Source organism: Drosophila obscura, unplaced genomic scaffold (genome assembly GCF_018151105.1).
Source record: "Drosophila obscura isolate BZ-5 IFL unplaced genomic scaffold, ASM1815110v1 contig_181, whole genome shotgun sequence".
NCBI classification, from domain to species: Eukaryota; Metazoa; Arthropoda; class Insecta; order Diptera; family Drosophilidae; genus Drosophila; species Drosophila obscura.
Genome location: NW_024542769.1, coordinates 626,376 through 643,255, shown reverse-complemented (window position 1 = coordinate 643,255; position 16,880 = coordinate 626,376). Strand labels below are relative to the sequence as shown.

The 16,880-nt window shown below is 51.4% G+C and overlaps 6 protein-coding genes across 6 annotated transcripts; 4 read left to right on the top strand and 2 right to left on the bottom strand.

The window, feature by feature from the left end:
• The first annotated feature begins 793 nt into the window (after positions 1 to 793).
• Positions 794 to 2,358, top strand: LOC111071506 (gram-negative bacteria-binding protein 3). The gene has a single exon (XM_022362894.2). The coding sequence runs from the start codon at positions 802 to 804 to the stop codon at positions 2,311 to 2,313; it is 1,512 nt and encodes a 503-aa protein (XP_022218586.1). The 5' UTR covers positions 794 to 801; the 3' UTR covers positions 2,314 to 2,358.
• A 1,140-nt stretch (positions 2,359 to 3,498) lies between these two features.
• Positions 3,499 to 4,323, top strand: LOC111071479 (50S ribosomal protein L7/L12). The gene is made up of 2 exons (XM_022362857.2): positions 3,499 to 3,604; positions 3,669 to 4,323. The coding sequence occupies exon 2, from the start codon at positions 3,680 to 3,682 to the stop codon at positions 4,220 to 4,222; it is 543 nt and encodes a 180-aa protein (XP_022218549.1). The 5' UTR covers positions 3,499 to 3,604; positions 3,669 to 3,679; the 3' UTR covers positions 4,223 to 4,323.
• A 946-nt stretch (positions 4,324 to 5,269) lies between these two features.
• Positions 5,270 to 6,969, top strand: LOC111071456. The gene is made up of 3 exons (XM_022362805.2): positions 5,270 to 5,564; positions 5,848 to 6,006; positions 6,080 to 6,969. Exons 1-3 carry the CDS (start codon positions 5,354 to 5,356, stop codon positions 6,952 to 6,954), a joined length of 1,245 nt encoding a protein of 414 aa, XP_022218497.1. The 5' UTR covers positions 5,270 to 5,353; the 3' UTR covers positions 6,955 to 6,969.
• A 141-nt stretch (positions 6,970 to 7,110) lies between these two features.
• LOC111071454 (valine--tRNA ligase, mitochondrial) lies at positions 7,111 to 10,812 on the bottom strand. Its single transcript, XM_022362803.2, has 5 exons — positions 10,389 to 10,812; positions 8,565 to 10,321; positions 8,043 to 8,492; positions 7,347 to 7,976; positions 7,111 to 7,280 (listed from the first exon to the last, which is right to left on the bottom strand). The coding sequence occupies exons 1-5, from the start codon at positions 10,480 to 10,482 to the stop codon at positions 7,230 to 7,232; spliced, it is 2,982 nt and encodes a 993-aa protein (XP_022218495.2). The 5' UTR covers positions 10,483 to 10,812; the 3' UTR covers positions 7,111 to 7,229.
• On the top strand, positions 10,549 to 14,836 carry LOC111071453 (coatomer subunit alpha). The gene is made up of 3 exons (XM_022362801.2): positions 10,549 to 10,648; positions 10,751 to 11,815; positions 11,888 to 14,836. The coding sequence occupies exons 2-3, from the start codon at positions 10,870 to 10,872 to the stop codon at positions 14,647 to 14,649; spliced, it is 3,708 nt and encodes a 1,235-aa protein (XP_022218493.1). The 5' UTR covers positions 10,549 to 10,648; positions 10,751 to 10,869; the 3' UTR covers positions 14,650 to 14,836.
• LOC111071455 (protein big brother) lies at positions 14,789 to 16,130 on the bottom strand. The gene has a single exon (XM_022362804.2). It carries the CDS (start codon positions 15,909 to 15,911, stop codon positions 15,270 to 15,272), a length of 642 nt encoding a protein of 213 aa, XP_022218496.1. The 5' UTR covers positions 15,912 to 16,130; the 3' UTR covers positions 14,789 to 15,269.
• Positions 16,131 to 16,880: the final 750 nt, after the last annotated feature.

Here is a 16,880-nt window from a genome sequence, read left to right as displayed (position 1 = left end):
TGTATACCCTTTCCGACTAGCCGTATACTCCGTGCAGCAGTTTAACAATAAATTGATGGGTGAAATGTGCGCGTTTGTGTGGCTTTTCTTTGTAGTAATTTTGCTGAAGATTTTGGTTCAATTAAACATTTAAAAAGCACAATTTCGTCATAACCATTGCTGTTATTTATATAGCCTGCGATACTCTACCATGACTTCGAACTGGTTCGATAAGTGGCACAGCTGATTCAACTGACAGAAAAAAATCCGATTGCTGGACAGCGCGCGTCTTTCAAAAAATTCAAAATTTGCTCATATTGTGTGAAAACAAAGCCGACGGGCACATTTGGGAGGCCTGTATGCAGCAATAACAAAAAAAAAAAACAATACAAAAATATATACATATATAAGAATTAAATAAAACAATCGGAGGGGAACTACACTCCGATTGGATCTCAACACTCACAAGATCTCATTAAACACATCACCTGGAGACACACCTTGGGCCTGTCAAGACACATAACGAACTCGAAATAAAGCAATCGACAAGTGTATGTCCTGCCCATACAACTCAATCACCAGTATCTGATCAATGCGGCAACGTACATAGCTGCGATCAAACCCCAGTCGACAATGCGATGGTTTAATCACAAAAAAAAAACCGACCATAACACGCTCTATCTCACTCTCTATATTCGTCTCTCCGGCAGCAGCACTTACTCTCTTCCCACACACATCTTTACATAGTGTTTAAAACAAACAAAGGCAGAATAGACCGGTTCTTGATAAGTCTGACTTGTCTGACGATTGCTCATCTCAGTTATGATTATGGGTGCTAGAATGGCGGATGCATCTCGCGTTATTGTGTTGAGCTGCTGTCTTCTCACGCTTCTCCTCCTTGGTGTGCAAGTGCTCGGCTATGAGGTGCCAAAGGCCAAGATAGAGGTATTCTATCCCAAAGGATTTGAGGTTTCCATACCACACGAGGAGGGCATCACACTGTTCGCTTTCCACGGCAAGCTAAACGAGGAGATGGAAGGTCTGGAGGCGGGCACCTGGGCGCGGGATATTGTCAAGATGAAGAACGGCCGCTGGACCTTCAGAGACCGTTTGGCGGTGCTCAAGCCAGGCGACACGCTCTACTACTGGACATACGTTATCTACAATGGCCTGGGTTATCGCGAAGACGATGGCACTTTTGTTGTCGATGCTTACAACGGCAATGGCACCGTCCCAGCGACTACACCCAGACCGCAGGTTGCAACCGACTCCACCACTCCCTGGATCTGGCCATCGGACCCGGATATTGACATTCGAGTTGGTTGCACCCAACCGAAGACTCAGGTGAACGGTGGACCTTCTCGCTGCGCGGGACAGTTGGTGTTTGTGGACGAGTTCAGTGCCGGAAAATTGGACACCTCCAAGTGGCTGGCGGAGCGTCGTTTCTCCGGATCGCCCGACTACGAGTTTAATGTCTACGTTGACGACACCCACAACACGCTGCGCGTTCACAACGGCCACGCGATACTGGCAGCCACAGCGACGAAGCGCCAGTTCCACAAGAATTTGGAGGCCAAGCTGGATCTGGGTAGCGGCTGCACGGGTGTCGCCAACACGGCGGACTGTGTTCGTGATGGCAGGCAGCGGAACGATCGCCTGCCGCCTATGGTGACGGCTCAGTTCTCCACCCGGCAGAGTTTCTCTTTCAAGTACGGACGGGTTGATGTGCGCGCCAAGATGCCGCGAGCCGAGTGGCTGACGGCCCAGCTCTGGCTGCAGCCCAAGACTCCTGAGTATGGAGAGGACGACTATCAGTCGGGACAGATTCGCATTGCCTACACCCGGCCAGCCAATGACAAAGTAGATCTGTACATGGGAGCGCTCCTCAATGCCGAGGAGCCACTCCGCTCGGCCAAAGTCTGCCACAGAGTAGGCAGCAGTGAAAGCTCAGATGACTGGAGCGATAGCTTCCACAATTACACCTTGGAGTGGACGCCGCGGGAGCTCAAGTGGCTGGTCGATGGCAGGGAGATTTGTCGCCAGGGCAGCGAAAGCATAGCGTTCAGCGAGACAAGTGTGAATGGGTCGCGACTGCCGAATTCCCAAAAACTGGAGGAGGGCACTGGCCTGGCGCCATTCGATCAGGAGTTTTACTTAACCTTTGGCCTGGCCGTGGGAGGATTTAACGAATACTTCTACGATACACAGAAGCCGTGGCATGAGCGGGAGCCTCGGGCCATGACGGACTTCTGGAGGCACCAGAAGCCGATGCTTGACCGTTGGTTGGATGACGCCCATCTATCAATTGACTATGTAAAAGTGTATGCTCTGTAAACTGCTAATCTTAAAAAATAAATGCATTTCATATTGGTCCTTCGAGCCGGAATCTTGCTTCATCGAGATCGTTCCAGCAAGCATAGCAGTCTGACTTTGAAAGAGCTCCAAAGCACGATGTAAGGGGTCCTCTAACCGACCTCGCTCACTCCAAGGTCTGCACCGACAACTGGATAGTCTCCTCGAGACTATCTGTGCCTCCAAATTGAAAAAGTCTACCCGTGCTTTGTGGGAAGAGTGAGTCACTGAAAAAAAGGAAGTGCCTCCATGGACGGAAATCTACTCCTTCCTAATCAGCGGTGCTTGACGCTAGAGGTCATGGAGTGCGTCCCATCCATTTCCAAAGGCGATCAGAATCCACCACCGTCCAAAGGTAATCAAAATCCGCAGCCCTCCAGAAGCCAGTCCAATCCGTTCCGTTCCCAAGGCAATCCTGTTCCAAAGACGTCTGATCTCTGCTCCAAAGAGAATCACCCGTTCCGAATATGTCCTCACTTCCTGACCATGACCGTTGATGCTCGTTCCGTGCTTTTTAAATGTTAAATTGAGTAAAAGTCTTCAGCAAAATTACTACAAAGAAAATTAGTATCTGTATTTGTATATACACAAAAAAATCATGAACAGGTTAAAAACAATTCATTTTTAAAAGCTGCTTGGAAAACTGAATCTAAACATTAATTAAATTAATTAATTATACAAATATCGATGGTACCGTTTGACAATCAAAAAGTGCTCAAATTACGTAACATTCCATTCCCACTTACGTTACAATTTATTCCCACTTACGTTTTATGCTCTTATTTTTCGCTGACCTTTTTTGTGTAAAACTTATTTTATAAGCAATCCAATAAAAATAAAGCCCCAAAGTTAGCCAATATTGTAGAAAATTGATGTATCTATCGGATAAAATAATATTTTCCGTGTTGAAAGTCCTATCTTGCTAGTAATATTAAACTGAATATCAAAATCGGGGAACATTATTTCCGATCGTGGACAGAGAACGATTAACTTAACCCATCGTCGACCCATTGGGTAATTCGATTTACGCACGAATATTGTGAAACTTGAAACATTTTTTACGCATTTCAGGTGAATGATATCGTGTTCATTTTGTTTTTTAAGTAAAGAGGAAGAATGGAGTTAGAAGGAACTAATGTTCCGCGACTTAACTCCAGTTGGTCACCTGTTTAAGCAGAGTGTGCTTCGGTGGGTTAAATTCGATATTTCGTCGGTAACGATATTGCTCACATAACCTGCTCGCACCAAAAGTTCGACCAAAAGAAAAACACAAGTAAATTGAAAACTAATTGTTATTTTTTGACTTGGTTACTTAAACATTCACTACTCCTGCACAGACATAACCACAATGCAGATCACACGTCTCGCCCTGCGTCAAATCACACGCCACATTCAACTGCAGCGTATGTACAGTGCAGCGGCCCCAGCCGCTGTCTCGGGAGCTGAAAAACTGGTGCCGCCTGCTCCAGAGGGGGCCGCCAAGCCACCCAATCCCAAGCTGGACAGCATAGTCACCAACATTGCTGCTCTGAATCTGCTGGAGGTCGCCGAGCTGAGCAGCCTGTTGAAACAGAAACTGAACCTGCCAGAGACAGCTTTTGCCCCACAGTTTGCGGCGGGACCGGCACGTGCGGCCGCCGACGACGAGGAGGAAGTGGCGCCCAAGAAGGTGCAGACCTCCTTTACCGTGAAGCTGGTCAAGTTCGATGACAAGCAGAAGGTGGCGCTCATTAAGGAGGTGAAAAATCTGCTGGAGGGCATGAACCTGGTGCAGGCCAAGAAGTTTGTGGAAAGCGCTCCCACCGTTGTCAAGCAGGACATACCAAAGGAAGAGGCCGAGAAGCTGAAGGAGGCGCTGTCCAAGGCTGGTGCCATTATTGAAATTGAATAGGCCAAGGGGTGGGCGTTTTGCTTTTTCTATTGTGCTCTTAGCTGCTAGTTATTGTTTTAATAAAAGCCCAACAGGCAAGGCAACATTTGCTGTAAACTTAACAGAGCGTTAACATGCTTAGAAGTCGCCAACTTTCTACGCTTCGCTTCGGCCTGGAAACAATCAAAGTTTCAATCCACTTTTACCTTCCTTTTCAGTTTAAACATTAATTAGCTGCCGGATAGAGTCTGATATTAGTGGGAATCTGCTAATTTATGTCGTGCGTGCCGCGTTCTAGTAAATGCAGCAGCAGCAGGCAGCCATTCAAGAGAGCTTACACGCGCCCACAGCACTGCCAACACACAATTGAATTGTACCGTTACATCATCTGTAACCGCTTGTCGATCGCATCGGCATGAGATTATTTAAAGAAATAAAAACAAATCGAGCGGAAAGAAATGGCTCTAGACATGCGTTTACACACATATTAAGGGGGGTAAATAGCAAGCACTTTCTATTACCAGGCTCGAGGAATGGTTGGGGTATCATGCGGCGCCACACGCGTGCCGACTACGCGAAAACGGTGTAGCCCCGGACAGGCATTTCTATCACTTTCCTCGCCCAGTTATTTGTTATTTGTTTGCTGTCGTTAAAATAATACGCGTAAAATCGAATGAGAAATAAGATCAACATACCGAAGAATGGATGGTCGCTGGCCATTGGACTTCCTATGCGTGAGTGCTCCACATTCTCTCCAATTCCAACGAAATAAGCTTCACACGATCTTCGGTCAGGAGCGGCCCACCAGACTCTGCGGGTAAAAAGAACATTCTGCTTAACCATTTCTATCAAACTTTCCCAGTTGTAAAATCCGATAGAAGAGCATGGACAGGCCCACGACCGTCCCTGGAGCCAATGTTCGGCATTAGCATGAATGCCGCTGCCTCGTCGGGTTCTCTCAATTAGCACCTGGATCTGCGCCACTGTATGCCCCCAAAACTTTGGCCTGCCTCAGTTCAGTCTACGTTGTAACACAAGCGCGTTCGGACCTGCCTTTGATCGGTCTATTCCATCCATTCCGAATCCCTTCCAGATCGGCGAGCGATCTACGAGCGAAAACCGAAAGTGAATTGATTATTCATCCACCTAGTCATGTCTGCTGCTGCCATAAACTCCCCGCGCCTACTAGCCATTGTGGTGATCTTCTTCAGCAGCTATATTCTGGGCATCTACAGTGCGGCATGCGCCAGCAGCCAGCAAGTGCAGCAGCTGCAACCGCAACTTGCCAGCCAAAATGGCAGCTTGGACCTGCAGGCAGGCACAAACTCCAGTCTGGCACGCAGTGACTCACGACATCCTCGTTGTAAGTGGCTGATCGATCGATCTCTCCCTCTGCCAAAGTGTTTGAGCTCTCCCAGGCCTGATGAGTGCTGGAGGTTTGTTTTGTCGTAGTCGTGGTCTCCGTATGTGGGTCACGCCTCAATTATCACCTGAGTCCGGGATTCTTTAGTCTTAGCTATGCCCTCCAACCATCATTGGGTCCGCCCGGCAACGTTTCCGCTTCCAATGCACCTTCAATTCCATCCACGATTAGGAAGACTTGATTACCATTATCTTCGTGTAATCCTTACCCTTTTCCTTTTCAGGGTTTCCCTTTTACACAATCGGTCGCTTCTCCAACGACATTTGCGTGGGCAACAACCTGTTGCTGGGCACATGCGTGATTGATGGCGAATGCTCGGACAATAACGGAGTGGCCGCCGGCAGTTGTTCCACCATTACCGCCCAGGCCATCTGCTGTATTTGTAAGTACTTGGATCCCAGTAATCCCACTGCTGCCCTTCCATTGATTCTGCAATATCCGAATGCTTTTGATAGATCAAAGGACATGCGGAGCGAGCACCACGTACAACAATACTTACTTCTACAGCAGCAACTACCCGTCGCCGTATGCCGGAGGCGGACGCTGCTCCATTGTGGTGACACCACCGGATGCATCAATCTGCCAGTTGCGCGTGGACTTTCTGGCTCTGTCGCTGGCTCCGCCCACGGGCGATGGAGCGTGCAGCACCGATGCGGTTACAATTACGGGCGGGGCCTCGCAGGTGCCCAGCATTTGCGGCGAGAACTCCGGCCAGCATGTCTATGTGGACTTCAATGGCGTTAGCCCCATCACCATATCGGTGGCCACTTCGGCCGGCTACACATTCAATCGCCAATGGCAGTTCCAGATACGAATGCTGGGCTGTAAGTCGGACTCGCTGGCGCCAGCCGGTTGCCTGCAGTACTATACGCCCACCAGTGGCACCTTCTCCAGCTTTAATTACGTGTCCGCTGCATCCTCCGCTCTCAACTCGATTGGGGTGCAGGGCACGCGGCAGCTGGCGAACACCAAATACGGCATCTGCATACGCAAGGCGTCTGGCATCTGCTCCATCACCTACAGCCAGGTCAGCTCCGACACGTACTCCTTTACGCTGACCAACGATGTGGGCGCTGTGGATCCTACCCTGCTGGCCACGTCCTCCGTTCAGAGCCAGGATTGCACAACCGACTATATTGTCATACCCGCACCCACGCAGAGCGGCGCTTCGTTGGCCAGCGATCGATTCTGCGGCCTGGGCCTGGTCTCCACAACAACTGCGGCGAAGCCTTTTGTCGTCTACACGGTAACCGATGGCAATGAGGATATGGATATATCGAATCGCGGCTTCTACTTATCGTATTCGCAAAATGCATGTCCAATTCTATAGCTACCTTAACTAATATATAAATACAAAAGAAAAAAAAGAAAAAAAAACAAAAAGACTCGATGCTAGCTTATAAATTTGTCCATTGATAGCAGGTAAGTGAAGTGGCGTGGCAGGTAGTAGGAGGACCATCACCATCTCTCATTGAATGCGATTCAATTTACATTTTGTAAAGTTAGTTTACTATTATTAGTAAGTTATCTTAATGGATTATCAAACAATAACAAAGGCACTGGCCACTCGCACTGGGCACTAACTACATCCTTTGGCTATTGAGATCACGCTGTTTCCTGCATTATTGTCTCAATTTCCGCCTGCAGCTCCTTGACCTGCAAATAGACAATCGGAACTTTAAACTAGCTACTATCGTGGGCCATAATCTTGGCCAAACGAACCCTATTTTCGAAATGTGCCCGCGTTTTCTTGTCGGCCATTAGCTGGAAGGCTTCATTGTCCAGGCGCATGCGATACTTTTGCAGCTCAGTCATCAGCCGCTTCAGCCTTGTAATGTTGCTCCGAACCATCGCGTCACGCTGCTCCAAAGTCATGCCAAAGTCATCGTTCATGCTCAGGCCGAATGAGCAGAGTGCGCCGGCCGTGGAGAAGAGGTTCATTTTCTTTGCCTGCTTCGAGTTCTCGTCCAGCATATCCAGATCCACGCGCTCGCAGCGTGCCAGCAGCTGTATCTGCTGCAGATGACGGCCCAGAATCTCCTCGGACTCGGCATTTGTGGCAAACAATGTGAGTTTGGGTGCGTGTCGTTTGCTAACCTTGTGCTTGCTCTTCAGCTGACGAATGCTCTGGCAAATGCCGACTATGTCGTTGATCTCCGCCACCAGCTTGCTGTCTGCGTACTGTGACAGCTTCACCTCCATATTGAGGGGCACATGCTGCAGCAGCTCTGAGGCCACGAACGGTGTAAACGGCGCCATGGCCTGCAGTCCCCAGCTGAGGCAGGCGGTCAGGGTGCCCACATGGATGTAGCCGGTAGATGTACGATGGTTAATTTCAGTCTTGGTGGTTTCCTGCGGGTTAAATGGGACAGAGCGTCAAGGCACAAGTCGGAGAAAAAATGACCGCCATTGGCATACCAAGTAAGTATCACAGAGATTCTGATAGAAGAAATGCTTGAGGGCCGCCGTGGCCATGTGGAAATTGTAGTTGTTGTAGCTGTCCGAGCAGATGGCCAATGTCTCCGCCAGACGGCCTATGATCCAGCGATCCCAAGTGCCCAGATTCACTCCGTCCAGAGTCTCGAATTGGTGCAGCGAGACGTTCAGACGCTCCGCGGCGCCCAGTGTGAAGCGCATGGCCTGCCAGATCTTGTTGATGAACAGCTTGTTGGTGTGGCAGGTGCTCACATCGAAGTTGATGAAGTGGTTCTTAATGTTGTGGCTCAGGAGAGTGAAACGCAACGCGTCTGTGCCGCACTCCTGTATGCCCTTGGGGAACATTTTGCTCATGCACTTGTACGAAATCTCCAGCTCACCCTCATCGATGACACCCGCCGCGAGGGATTGCTCCAGCCCATCGATAATGCTCTGCAAGGCATTGGCATTCATCATTGTATGAGTAAAAGAAGAAGAGGCTTCTGCAGAGGTACTGATACTTACATCCATGCTGGCGCCTTGCACCACCTGCTGTGGGGCCACAATGTTGCCCAGGCTCTTGGACATTTTTCTGCCATGGGCATCGCAGACGATGCCATTGAGCAGCACCTTGTTGAAGGGCGCCTCGCCGGTCAGCTTCAGGCCCATCATCATCATGCGGGCCACCCAGAAGAAGAGTATATCGTGTCCCGTCTGCATTATATCCAGTGGATACTTTTCCTTGTACGACTCATTGGGCCAGCCAGCCGAGGAGAAGGGCAGCAGTGCCGATGAGAACCAAGTGTCCAGCACATCCGGATCACGGACCAGGCTGAGCTCCTTCTGTTTGCCGCCCAACAGGTGAAGGGCCTTGCGCCTGGCCTCCTGCTCGCTGGCAGCAGACACCCAGTGGACGTTGCCCTGGGCATCGGTGAACTGGTAGGCGGGCACCTGATGGCCCCACCACAGCTGCCGGGAGATGCACCAGTCGCGACCCTCCTCCAGCCAGCGATCCCACTCCACCTCAAAGTTGGACGGAACGATCTGCAGTCGGCCGCTGTGCAGCTCGGAGAGCGCCTTCTGGGCCATGTCTTTGCAGTTCAGAAACCACTGCGGCCAGATCATGTACTCGATGACATCCTTGGACCGCGAGCAGATGGGCAGCTGCATGGCATGGGGCCGAACCTGGCGCAGCAGTCCCATCCTCTCGAGACGATTGACAATTTCGTCGCGAGCCTCGAAGCGCAGCTTGCCCTCGAACCCTGCAAAGGTGTCTAGAATGAGTCCGCCCTTGGTGAAGACCTGGCGAGGCTCCAGCTTGTGTCGTGCTGCCAGCTCAAAATCAAACTTGTCGTGGGCCGGCGTGATCTTGACAGCCCCCGTGCCAACGTCCCTGTCCACGGCGAGGTCGAAGACGAGGGGAATCGTGTCGTTGCGAAAGGGATGCTTCAGTTGAACTGCATCCTTATTGCGATACTTGCTGTAGCGGGGATCGAGTGGGTGGACGGCCACGGCCACGTCGCCCAGCAATGTCTCTGGCCTGGTGGTGGACACCACAATCTCCTCGGCAGAGCCATCCGGCTGTGTTTCACCATCCACAACGGTGTACGCAATGTCAAAAATTCTGCCAAAGAGGACGCTCTGCTTGTAGCCTGGAACACGCACAGCGGTGGGCTCCTTAATGTCCACCACTTCCACCTCGATGTCCGAGATGGCCGACTGCAGTGTGGTGGACCAATTGACGATGGAATTGCGCCGCTTGATGAGGCCCTCATCGAAGAGTCGCTCGAAGGACACATTGACGGCATTTGCCTGCTGTTCGTCCATGGTGAAGTACTCGCGCGCCCAGTTGAGGCTGCAGCCCAACAGGCGCAGGTCCTGCACGATGCCAGCACCCTTTGCCGCCTTCCACTTCCATACCTCTCCCAGAAAGGCCTCCCGTCCGATGTCATGGCGCGTCTTGCCCCCGCCAGTTGTGAGTGTGCGTTCCACCACCACCTGAGTGGCTATGCCGGCATGATCGGTGCCTGGCACCCAGTCCACGTCGTAGCCAAGCTGCCGCCGCTGGCGCGCTATCACATCCTGCACAGTGGCCATCAGAGCGTGTCCCAGGTGCAGATTCCCCGTCACATTTGGCGGTGGCAGCAACATGCGGTAGGGTCCACGCTTGCAGCGATTGCCCGCCTGGGGCAGATTCGCTTGCTCCTTGTCACGCTCCCAATAGGCCTGTTCGACCTGTTTGGGCTGGTACCCCGCCGCCAAGTGCACTTTTGTGTCGGCATCTGCAATGGAACGAATGGAGCAGCTTAGCCGGCGGACGATTATTCAATGAAAGTGGCCATTGCTTACCCTTTACTGTGCTGTAGTATAGTGTGGACAGCCGTGGCTGGTACAGGTACCGCCGCTGAAGAACTTTACAAGTTAAATTCTGAATATATTTCATGATTTTAGTTATTTGTTATGTCAAAAAATAAAAAACGGCTGAACGGCCAGTGTTGTCAAGTGAAGTTAGTCACCAACAGCTGCTCTGTTCGATTTGAATAGAATACAACCCTACGCCTGCGTTGGCAAGAAGAAGATAATTGACGTGTCACAATTTTTACAATTTGGTTGGTGTTTTTCTTGAAATTTATAGTTGAGCGGGGCCTACGTGGTGCATAAACTGATTAATGTTGGAATAGATGTGCTAATACTTGTATATTTTGATACAGGAGAGTGCCCGGAACTTGATTGAAGCGGGTACATACGTAAAACGAAAGCCGACACGGAGTAACACAAATCGAGAAGAAGTATCTCTTCACTGTGACGTGACACAGTAAAAACTGCCAACATGTTGACCAATTTCGAGTCAAAGTCGGCGCGAGTGAAGGGACTCTCGTTTCATCCCAAACGTCCCTGGATTCTGACCAGTTTGCACAGCGGTGTCATCCAGCTGTGGGACTACCGCATGCACACGCTTCTGGAAAAGTTCGACGAGCACGATGGCCCTGTGCGCAGCGTGGCCTTCCACCAGCAGATGCCCCTCTTCGTCTCCGGCGGCGATGACTACAAGATCAAGGTGTGGAACTACAAGCAGCGTCGCTGCATTTTCACGCTGCTGGCGCATTTGGACTACGTGCGCACTGTGGCCTTCCACCATGAATATCCGTGGATTCTGAGCGCCTCCGATGATCAGACCATTCGCATCTGGAACTGGCAGTCGCGCAACTGCATCTGCGTGCTGACGGGCCACAACCACTATGTGATGTGTGCCCAGTTCCATTCCACGGAAGATCAGATTGTGTCCGCCTCGCTGGATCAGACGGTGCGCGTCTGGGACATTTCGGGATTGCGCAAGAAGAATGTGGCTCCCGGTCCGGGCGGATTGGATGATCATCTGAAGGGTAATCCCGGAGCCACCGATCTGTTCGGCCAGGCCGATGCCGTGGTCAAGCATGTGCTCGAGGGACACGATCGTGGCGTCAATTGGGCCAGTTTCCATCCCACTCTCCCGCTGATTGTGTCGGGCGCTGACGATCGTCTGGTGAAGCTCTGGCGCATGAACGAGTACAAGGCCTGGGAGGTGGACACGTGCCGTGGCCACTACAACAATGTGTCCAGCGTGCTGTTCCATCCCCGACAGGATTTGATCATCTCGAACGGCGAGGATCGCAGCATTCGCGTCTGGGACATGACCAAGCGTCAGTGTCTCTTCACATTCCGGCGGGACAACGAGCGCTTCTGGATTCTGACAGCACATCCCACACTCAATCTATTTGCAGCCGGTCACGATGGCGGTAAGAGACTTTGTTTTCCCCTCTATAAGGATTACGAATTTATCACTTTTTTCTATTTTGTGTTCGTTTCAGGCATGGTTGTCTTTAAGCTGGAGCGGGAGCGTCCCGCCTATGCTGTGCATGGCAACATGCTGTACTACGTGAAGGATCGCTACCTGCGCAAACTAGACTTCACCACCACCAAGGACGCTGTGGTGATGCAGCTGCGTCCGGGCAAGTCGCCCGTGTACAGCATGTCCTACAATCCGGCCCTGAATGCCGTGCTCATCTGCACGCGCACCAATAACCTGGAGAACAGCACCTACGACCTGTGCCAGATACCCAAGGACACCGAGAGCCAGAACGAGTCCGACAGCAAGCGCAGCTCGGGCATCACGGCCATTTGGGTGGCACGCAACCGCTTTGCCGTGCTGGATCGCAACCAGCAGCTGGTGATCAAGAACTTCAAGAACGAGGTGACCAAGAAGATACCCACCTTCTGCGAGGAGATCTTCTACGCCGGCACGGGCATGCTGCTCATCCGGGATCCCGAGTTTGTCACCCTCTACGAGGTGCAGCGCCTCGTCTCCGTCGGCAGCATCAAGCTGGCCAAGTGCCGCTATGTTGTCTGGTCGCCAGACATGTCCCTGGTGGCGCTACTCTGCAAGCACTCGGTCACCATCTGCGACCGCCGGCTGCAGTATCTGTGCACCGTGCAGGAGAACTGTCGTGTCAAGTCCGGTGCGTGGGACGAGTCCGGCGTGTTCATCTACACCACGAGCAACCACATCAAGTATGCCATCACCAACGGGGATCACGGCATCATTCGCACCCTCGACCTGCCCATCTATCTGACGCGCGTCAAGGGCAATCAGGTGTTCTGCCTGGATCGCGAGTGCCGCACCCGCGTCCTCACCATCGATCCCACGGAATACAAGTTCAAGCTGGCACTCATCCAGCGCAAATACGACGAGGTCCTGCATATGGTGCGCAACGCTCGCCTGGTGGGCCAGAGCATCATTGCCTATCTGCAGCAGAAGGGCTATCCGGAGGTGGCCCTGCACTTTGTCAAGGACGAGAAGACGCGCTTTGGCCTGGCCCTAGAGTGCGGCAATATTGAGATTGCTCTGGAGGCGGCCAAGGCCCTGGACGACAAGGATTGCTGGAATCGCCTTGGCCAGAGTGCACTGCTGCAGGGCAACCACCAGGTGGTCGAGATGTGCTACCAGCGCACCAAGAACTTTGACAAGCTCAGCTTCCTCTACCTGATCACAGGCAACCTGGAGAAGCTCAAGAAGATGATTAAGATCGCCGAGATCCGCAAGGATATCTCGGCCCAGTACCAGGGCGCCCTGGTCCTTGGGGACTTCAAGGAGCGGGTGAGCATTCTCAAGAACTGCGGCCTCACCTCCATGGCCTATCTGACAGCAGCCACACATGGCCTCGATGAGCTCTCCGAGTCGCTGGCCGAGACCATCACCGCCCAGGGCGACACTCTGCCCGAGGTTAATCCCAATGCCACGCTGCTGAAGCCACCGGTGCCCATCCAGCAACTGGAGACAAACTGGCCGCTTCTGTCCGTGTCCAAGGGCTTCTTCGAGGGCGCCATGGTGACGCGGGCTGGCAACAGCGCCACTGCCCGCCAGGCACTCAACATCAATGCCGACGCAGCGGTGCTGGAGGAGCATAATGGTGGCGGCGATGGCTGGGGAGCAGATGCCGATCTGGGACTGGACGAGGACGGCGATGATGAGATGCACGATGCCCTCAGCAGTGACGAGCTGCCCGGAGGTGCTGGCGGCGAGGATGGAGCCGGCTGGGATGTGGGCGATGACGATCTGGTCGTTCCCGAGGAGCTGGCCTCCAAGATAAAGGCCTCGGCGCTGGACAGCAACTACTATGCGGCCCCCAACAAGGGGTTGTCCCCAGCTCAGCAGTGGGCCAACAACTCGCCACTCGTGCTGGATCACGTAAAGGCCGGAGCCTTCGAGAGCGCCTTCCGCCTGCTCAACGATCAGCTGGGAGTGGTCAACTTCAAGCCTTTCAAGACCCTCTTCCTGCAGAACTACGCCTGCTCGCGCACCAGCTACACGGCCAATCCCAATCTGCAATCCCTGAGCGGCTATCCGCTGCGCAACTTCTCCGAGACGAATGCGAAGCTCCAGCGTCCGGCGATGGGCATCAAGCTGAACGATCTGGTGTCCCGCCTGCAGGCTGGCTACCAGATGACCACATCCGGCAAGTTCACCGAGGCCATCGAGAAGTTCCATTCCATTCTGATCAGTATTCCGCTGCTGGTGGTGGAGACCAAACTGGACACGGCCGAGGCCCAGCAGCTGCTGAAGATCTGCTCCGAGTACATTGTCGGCCTCAAGATGGAAACGGAGCGCAAAGGCATGCCGAAATCGACGCTGGATGAGCAGAAGCGCCTCTGCGAGATGGCCGCCTACTTCACCCACTGCAAACTGCAGCCAGTGCATCAGATCCTCACCCTTCGCACCGCCCTCAATATGTACTTCAAGCTGAAGAACTACAAGACAGCGGCTTCGTTCGCCCGCCGTCTGCTGGAGCTGGCCCCCAGGCCGGATGTGGCCCAGCAGGTGCGCAAGATACTGCAGGCATGCGAAATAAATCCCGTGGACGAGCATCAGCTGCAGTACGAGGAGTTCAATCCATTCAACATATGCGGCATCAGCTGGAAGCCACTGTATCGCGGCAAACCGGAGGTGACCTGCCCCTTCTGTGGCTCCTCGTACGATCCGCAATACAAGGGTAATCTCTGCAACGTGTGCGAGGTCAGCCAGATAGGCAAGGATAGCATCGGACTGCGCATTTCCAATCTGCAGTTCCGCTAGGGCGAGCGAGCGACAATTTCGCTGCTTTTTATTGCCAATTGATTTGTGCTTTCCCCTACGCCTAGCGAGACCACTTACATACCCGTTTAATAATCCTCTTAGCCTAGTTTTACACGATACACGCATATGCATATATATATAAAGTGTCATTAATTATTGTATATTATAAAATGGTATTCAAACAAAACAAAAGACGTCTTTCGTTTTCTCTTCGTCACACCAGATGGGACGACACTGCGTCACAGACTAACTCTACATACTCAAGCATTAATCATGCGCATCTTGATTAGTTATGTGGGTTATATTTATAGTTGTAAGAGTAGCTACACATACGACACTAAATTCACATTAAATTATAATGTGTAATACCATAGAAGCATACGATACGTAAAGTAAGCATTAATTAGAGCTAAAACTAATCTAGAGAGCATATATGTATTGGAGCATGCCTATCCCATCCCACATAGTCGTATCCAGTAGAGGGCGAGGCGGAGCATTTTTCAGTTGTCCATAAAATATTGAGTATTTGAAAATTGAGTCTCTTGCTGCTGATGCTGCTGCTGCTGTTCGTGGTCGTGATCGTGTTGCAGGGACGGCGCTGGTGCCGTCCACAGGTCCAACTAACGTCGCCACATGCTGGCGCCCACACCAATGCCGCCGGAGGCGACACCCCGGCGCACAGCCTCCATCTCGTCCTGCCGATTGTCGCGATAGGCACGCTTGGTGTCCTCGAATTCCCGTAGCCGCTGGTTGTAGCGATCGATCTGGTCGCGCAAAATCGCATCCTCGTGCATGGCACGCCGTTCGTCGTACTCCAGGCAGCCCACGCCATCGAGACGCTCCAGGTCCAGCCAGCCACGGAAACGCACACACACGCCGTTCATTATAAAGTAGGATTTGATGTGCACTTTGCCGTGCTCCTTGTCAAAGTCGCACTCCTTGTCGTGCAGATAGGGATTCTGGTTGGCGTTGAACACCAGCTGCAGGTTTGTGCCCGAGGCCACAAAACTCGACTCCGTGTGTCCCTCGCGACAGCCGTTCATGAAGCGCACCTGGCGCTCCTCGATGCTTCGCTCGCGGTAGCCCGTGTACCGGATCTCGCTCTCGCGGCTGAGCCGTCGGAACAGCTCGTCGCTCTCGAACTTGGACTTCTGGTCGGGCACCACGCGTGGCATCTTGAAGATAAAACGGGGCTTCGGCTGCTCATAGAGTCCAATTGTGTCGTACGGAATCATGTTGGCCAGAGCTGCCTCGTTCATCATTTTGAAGACGTTTCACTTGGCGTTCGTTCACTTAAAAGCGCACAGAAAAATCGCGTTACCTTCGCAGGTTCCCAATAATTTCGCGCTACAATGCGTTAATTTGTTAAACTATTTCGCTGCGGGCGCAGAAAACAACGCACAATACAACAAAAAGTTTTGGTTTGCGGTTTTGATATACCAACTGATACGCTGCGGGCGCAGTAGAGGCGTCAAACAATCGATAGTATCGATATATTACAGCCAGCCTCTACTATCGACGGTTTTGCGACTATCATGATAGTATCGAGCTACAGTCGTTGTGCTTTTGATATGTTTGGATTGGCTGGTATAAAATACGAAGACACATTTGTAAACAAATCGACAGGTGGCATCTAATTTTTACAATGGACAAGTTCCTAAAAGGTTCCAATGGTTTTTTAATAAAATTTTTGAGCCCGATACTATCACGATAGTATCGATTGTTTTTTTCAAAACGTTCAACGTTGATATTCCTCGAATTTGATATTCCGTTTAATATTACTAGCTAGCTGGGACTCTCAGCCCTAAACAAATAATTTTATCCGATAGATACATAAATTTTCTAAAAGATTGGCAAGTTTTCAGAAGTCAGAAGTTTATTGGATTATTTACATATTAAGGTTCAAACAAAAACAACATAAAACGAATGTGACGTCGTTTTGTGGCGTTGCCAGACTCGTGCAATTCGTAGTTGCTGCTAGCTGCCATACTATGATATTTTGTGATATGAAATTCGTCAATTTTGATATTCAGTTTAATATTACTTGATAGTTGGCCCTCTCAGCCCTGAACAAATAATTTTATCCAATTCCTCAATGAATTTTGTTCAGGATTGGGTAGTTTTCAGAACTCTTTTTCATTGGATTTTTTACATAATAAGGTTCAAACAAAAGCGGCCAAAGTATAAAACGTAAATTTTGACTAAATGTTTCTTCTATACGTATGTACTTT

Coding starts and splice junctions, on each gene's coding strand:
- LOC111071453 (XM_022362801.2), top strand. CDS start 10,870: ATGTTGACCAATTTCGAGTCAAAGTCGGCGCGAGTGAAGGGACTCTCG. Junction 11,816..11,887: donor TGCAGCCGGTCACGATGGCG/GTAAGAGACTTT, acceptor TGTTCGTTTCAG/GCATGGTTGTCTTTAAGCTG.
- LOC111071455 (XM_022362804.2), bottom strand. CDS start 15,911: ATGATGAACGAGGCAGCTCTGGCCAACATGATTCCGTACGACACAATT.
- LOC111071456 (XM_022362805.2), top strand. CDS start 5,354: ATGTCTGCTGCTGCCATAAACTCCCCGCGCCTACTAGCCATTGTGGTG. Junction 5,565..5,847: donor TGACTCACGACATCCTCGTT/GTAAGTGGCTGA, acceptor TTTCCTTTTCAG/GGTTTCCCTTTTACACAATC. Junction 6,007..6,079: donor CCAGGCCATCTGCTGTATTT/GTAAGTACTTGG, acceptor TGCTTTTGATAG/ATCAAAGGACATGCGGAGCG.
- LOC111071454 (XM_022362803.2), bottom strand. CDS start 10,482: ATGAAATATATTCAGAATTTAACTTGTAAAGTTCTTCAGCGGCGGTAC. Junction 8,493..8,564: donor TGCAAGGCGCCAGCATGGAT/GTAAGTATCAGT, acceptor AATGCCTTGCAG/AGCATTATCGATGGGCTGGA. Junction 7,281..7,346: donor GGGCACATTTCGAAAATAGG/GTTCGTTTGGCC, acceptor GTCTATTTGCAG/GTCAAGGAGCTGCAGGCGGA.
- LOC111071479 (XM_022362857.2), top strand. CDS start 3,680: ATGCAGATCACACGTCTCGCCCTGCGTCAAATCACACGCCACATTCAA.
- LOC111071506 (XM_022362894.2), top strand. CDS start 802: ATGATTATGGGTGCTAGAATGGCGGATGCATCTCGCGTTATTGTGTTG.